This window comes from Lactuca virosa, chromosome 3, assembly GCF_052849685.1.
Source record: "Lactuca virosa cultivar CGN04683 chromosome 3, Lactuca_virosa_CGN04683_v6, whole genome shotgun sequence".
Lineage (NCBI taxonomy): Eukaryota > Viridiplantae > Streptophyta > Magnoliopsida > Asterales > Asteraceae > Lactuca > Lactuca virosa.
This window is the reverse complement of record NC_136428.1, coordinates 214033032-214038770: the sequence shown is the minus strand read 5'-3', so window position 1 is coordinate 214038770 and position 5739 is coordinate 214033032. Positions and strand designations below refer to the sequence as shown.

Here is a 5739-nt window from a genome sequence, read left to right as displayed (position 1 = left end):
TAAAAGAAATATTTATTTTCCTTATTTAATTTAAACTATTTAATTATTTGACTTGTGTTTAAGTCGTTTGACCTTGGTTTGACTTACTTGACTTTTATTGATCCGAAATAATTGGTTGTTACACTCTAGCTATCACATCCCTTAAATAGGATTGAAACCCAAAAAATTAAGGTTTTAAATGCTGGCCTCCATAACGTCGTGGTCAAGATCATGCCACATCGTGGTGCATAAATGAAAGGCCCGTTTCTCATCGGGTGAGGCCACGTCGTTGTGCCTTCCCCACCACGTCATGGCCACCCAAAACTTTATATATTAAGTCTTAAATGCCATAAACACAAAAGAAGTATATACTTAGAACTTCTTTTTAGAGTTTCGTGCATACAATGATGTTGATTGGGATGACCATCTTAAATCCTAATAGTCACAAGTTTATTACTGATTTTTGTATTTTTCTTGGAGATTTGCTTATTTAATAGAAGAGTAAGAAACAAGATATTATATCTCCGATCATCCACAAGATTGAGTATCAAGTTATTGTTGTGACTACTTGTGAGATTGTTTGGTTGCTTTGGTTACTTGTTGATATGTGTACAGATGATTCTCAACCCACTCTTTTACATTGCAACAACAAAGGTGTGATGTAGGTTGTGTAGAAGGAATCGAAGCATATTGAGATCTTCTTTTATTTCACTCATCATCATCAGCTTGAAGCTATCTCGTTTCCCTATGTTCCTTATGGGGAGCACTACCTTGATCTCATTAACATTATGTCGGTGTATAACAAACAAATCAAGAAAACATTTATATGACTTCTAATTACCAAAGGTGGTCTAGTTACAAACTTACAATCACTTAGTATAAACAATCCATAATGGAGGTTCAAATCTCACATGTTTTAATCTTAGAATGACCTATCCTTCAAAAAGGAATTATATGACTTGTAAATAATTTTGTACAAATAGACAACAAATAAATATAACACTCAAACTCAAAACCTCACACACAATCCGGCAACAAAATAGTAAAATTTTATTGTGTGAAGTTGGAAAGATTATTCCATGACAACAACAAAAACCAAAATATGCATTGTCAAATAGACTTTGACACATGTATATCATATATCACCAACATTGTCACAACAGCTAGCAAGATACTAACCGAAAATCCCTAACCCTAATTACACTTTCTCAAATCATTTCCTACAACCAAAAACAACATGTATAACCTAACACATATCTAAAAAAACCAAAAAACACCATTTTCAACATTTTCTATTGATTTGAATTAGATTATTTACACAAGGGTTTCATCAATAGTCAGCTTGAAGAAATTTCTCATAAGCCGTTCCACTTAAAGTCTTGTTGACTTCATCCCAATTTTCAATATGTTCCGATAATGCCCCTTTGTGTATCTTCACTTGTTGACTAGTCAAATTCATTCGTGGCAGCTTCAGAAAGTCTTCCACTTGCATCATTTTCTGCTGCAGTTGTTGCAATTTACAAACAAGAAATGATCACAAGTTTTGTTTTTCAAAGTTGAGTTGTACTTTGTGCAATGATAGTTGTACATAATAAAAGAGACTTGACTTACAGAAGGGTCTCTAATGAGATCTTCATAGTAGATGATGATGTGTCTTGTTGTATTGAAGTAATTGAGTGCTTTCATTGATGTTGATTCCATTCCTCTTAAATCCGATTTTAAAGATGTTATGTTTATATTGGGCTTGTATTTAGAAAGTAAAGAAGCCTGAAAAAGAATAACAAGAAAACTGATTTTTAAGGCAGATGTAAAATTACCAAACTACCCCTGACTTCAATAGGATTCTCCGACTTCCTATTTTCCAATTGTGTTATGCAAATTATTAACACACAATTTTTCATAGAGGTGAAAACAATTTAATGCAAGATTTGAGTGATTGTTGCTAAAAATTTATGCATAGATTCTTGATAATTGAGAGGGAGAAAATTGTCAAAAACCTCTTCAGGCGAGTGTACATGAGACACGTGGACCCCATTTAGAAGCTTGGCATCTTTATCGAATGCATTTGCAAGCATCGAGACCAATCTACGCAACATATTTCTTCGTAAGAGGAAAATGACATTTACGCCCCTATCGTTGAAGTACTCTGCTATTTCTTTAGGATGTTGCATCAATCCCTATATTGTCATAAAACAACCGTTTCTCAAAAGATATATCATGATTTTTAATCACAAATAGCCACATATACTTTCATTTATCAGTGTATTATAGCATCCTACTTTCATGAATGAATCTATGATGTTATAATTAACAGATCAATGAAAGTATGTTGCAAAAAGACATAAATGCCCTCATCATTAAAAAACATCCCTAGAAAGCTTCTCAAGACTTGTCCCTAAGTACCCATAATCCTAGTATGTATGTAACTTAAAGATTCCCTAACTTACAAGGGTAAGAATGGAAAAACGATTAAAAAGATTGTATATTTATACCTGATTAAGCATCCATTTGAAGCCAATTGCAGCAGAACATTCATTCTTTGAAGAACTAGTAAACCAATCAAGATTATAAACTGTATCAAGTGTTTGAATAATCGATGAAACATTATTCCTTCTACTTTTTGGACCAAAAATCTCTCCATTTGAACTCACATTTACATGACTATTCAATAAAGTCTCAAACCACCCACTTCCCGATCTTTGCATAGACACAATCGCAAACAATCTCACAGGGTTTCCCGAACATTCTGACCTGAAATTTCACCATATTTTATCTCAAAATCCAACGAATCTTTATAAAAAAAGAAAGATTTTTTTGAAATATTTACCTATTGAAAGTTTTGGGTTTTGGGTAATGCAAGAAAGGGATTTGGGAACGATCAACGATTGTATCAGAACATGGCCTCTCGAAGTCATCGAAGAATAAAAACTTGTTCTTGTTTTGAAGATTCATTTGTTTTAAACAAATGGAACATATATAAATACCACACACCATTGCGAATGCTGATAGCATTAATCTCAACACCAATGAAGCTTTTTTTGGAGGTTTGATTGTAAGAGTATCCTGTAATAATAGTAATCAGATTAACCACTTGTATATTGTGCATCGAAAGTTGTACCTTGTAATGGATTTGGGAAGAGGGTTGGAGTAAAACTGTAAATGAAGCTAGATTTACTTCTTAATTAAGAGTTTGTGAGCTTAAAAGAACAGTTATGAAGAAACTGAAAGACAGATTCGTGAATAAATTGCTAGATTTTTTAAGTAAAAACAGTTACTAAAGAATCTAAAAGGCAAATACTATCAAATCATATGTAAATTTGAAGGTGATTTGCGGTTTAGGTTTCGACTTTCGACATAAATCTCTACCCAAATCAGCAAATGCGAAGAACATCATGAAAATCATCACAATGAGAAGAAAAGAGGGAAGAAGAAGAAGAAGAAGAAGAACAGAAACCCAAAAACGAAACAGTACCTTATTGAAGGAGAAGAGAAGTTCCGCCATTAAACGATCTCGATAAGTAAAAAAATCGAGATCTTGTGATACAATTCTTCACTTGTTCTCTTTCGTCGTAATGTTGATTTCTCGAAATATGCATATGTTTAGAGAGAGAAAAAGAGGAACCCTAGACGAAACAAACAAAGCTCCTTCTAGTAAAGATCAAAAAGGCAAAAAAACAGCTGGGTATCTGGCTTTTAGTCGGACTCTTTCCAGATTATTATATAAGGGAATAGAATAGAATAGAGTTAATTAATCTGTTCTCTGATCTATGAAAGAGATTGTGTAAAAGCTTCGACGTAATTAATGACGAAAATGTGAAGAAAGGTGATGAAGAAATGGAATTAATCTGCAAACCCACACCCACCCACTGCAATTGCGCGTGTAGATGTTTGAATGAGTGAAGGGATTTTGACTTTTGTTGCAGATTTCACGCACCAAAAATTCATGATGCCCAAACCAAAAATTATAATTTAATGCGACAAGAACAATATGATGTTAACAACAACATTTTCCAATTTTCAGACAATCCCTTTCTTTTGTATGAACTTCACCTTTTTTATTTTATGAGCAAATTAAATATATTTATATTGTGAAAGATATACTTCCAAAATTAAATATATTGTTTATAAATCAACTCTTCTAAAATATGTTTATATTGTGAAAGATATACATGAACAAATTTATATAATTTGTTTATGTATAAATTTTAATTATTATGTGAATGATGACATAGGTCATTCATTGATCTTAGCCTGATATTGTGAAATTCAAAATTGATAATAGTTGTTAAGTTTTTTAAATTATAAAATGTTATTTGGATAATGATCGACTTAATTATACCCTTAATCAAACTAATGGACGACAATTAATCATATATTCACGTAATATATTTGCAATTTGCATTTAATCTTAACCGACTAAAATATAAATTTAATTGTTTTAACTTTTTTTAGTTAGGTTGTAACTTGGTACAATTGTTGTTTTGTAGTTGGTTTTTCTTTGGATAATTTGCATCCATGATTCAATAATAATCTTGTGATCGAGTAGAAATTTTAATGTTCTCTTTTGTGTTTTTTTATAAACCAACTTTTCATATAAACATGCTAAAGATTTTTTGTACAGCCTTTGGAAATGACTTCACAAATAATTGAAAAGTGAATATACTTATATCTAAAAGTCGTTTTTAACAAGCCCACCCTACTTTTTTAGGGATCTAAATTAAGGTGCTGTTTTTTTTTTCTGAGGCAAAATGTCTGCAGTCTGCGGACCACATCTGTAGACATCTGCAGTAGAAGAGGTGGACCAAACGTCTGCAGTCTGAAAAAAAAAGACTGTTTATTTTTTTAACATCTGCGGACTACTAAAATAAACTGAAATCTAAATAAATTGATTTTTTTAAACTTCAAAGTGATTTTTTAATATTTTTATGACTTTGTTATAAATAATTAACGAATCTAGATCAACTTTTATGTATTATTGTATAAAAAATAAAAAAAATGGTATGAATTAACGTATATATTTGATAAAAACCAACAACTTTGGTTGCAAAGTTATAACTAAACAGTATAATTAGTGATCAAAGAATTTGATACATAAATGGATGGAAATAAACTTCGATTTTTTCAGTTAACTCCATTAAAAACGTACCATAAATATTTTCTCGAGAAATTAACGATAATGTATTAAATAATGTTTTACAAAATTTGGCAAAAAATATAAGAATATATTATGATTTTTTTTTTCATATTTATATAAACAACTTCAACGACTATTATTGTAATAAATCTTTATTTATAAATTTGTCAAAAATATTATGTTTGTATTGTCGAACGTTTTTTTAAGTTTTGTAATTTTTTTTCAAATTGTTTATCATTAATAAAGTTGGAAAAAATATAAATTAAAAAAAAACTTAAAAAAAATAAAGATATATATGTTTTTTTAGGCTAGAAGATGTCTGAAGATGTTAGAAGACTCTGGTCCACATCTGCGCCAAGAAGAGGGCGCGCAGACATTTTTAGGTCTGCAGTCTTCAAAAAAACAAACAGTCTGCGAAGACTAATGTCTGCGCGTGGTCTGCGCGGCGCAGACAGAAGAGGCCACGCAGATCTGCAGACAAAAAACAAACACTACCTAAGTGTATATTGTGTCAGTTAATTTCAATATATGATAAAGGGGTATTAAAAAAATCACAAACATTATTTTCAAACTACTATCAAAGGCAATCAATTGAAATTTTATGTTCACAATATATATGTATTTTA

At 30.9% G+C, this 5739-nt stretch overlaps 1 protein-coding gene across 1 annotated transcript; it reads right to left on the bottom strand.

Annotated features, from left to right (window-relative positions):
- Positions 1–1082: 1082 nt before the first annotated feature.
- Positions 1083–3968, bottom strand: LOC145166967 (uncharacterized). The gene is made up of 6 exons (XM_079086021.1): positions 3452–3968; positions 2807–3042; positions 2472–2730; positions 1977–2156; positions 1591–1746; positions 1083–1480 (listed from the first exon to the last, which is right to left on the bottom strand). Exons 1-6 carry the CDS (start codon positions 3479–3481, stop codon positions 1310–1312), a joined length of 1032 nt encoding a protein of 343 aa, XP_078942147.1. The 5' UTR covers positions 3482–3968; the 3' UTR covers positions 1083–1309.
- Between the last annotated feature and the right edge of the window lie 1771 nt (positions 3969–5739).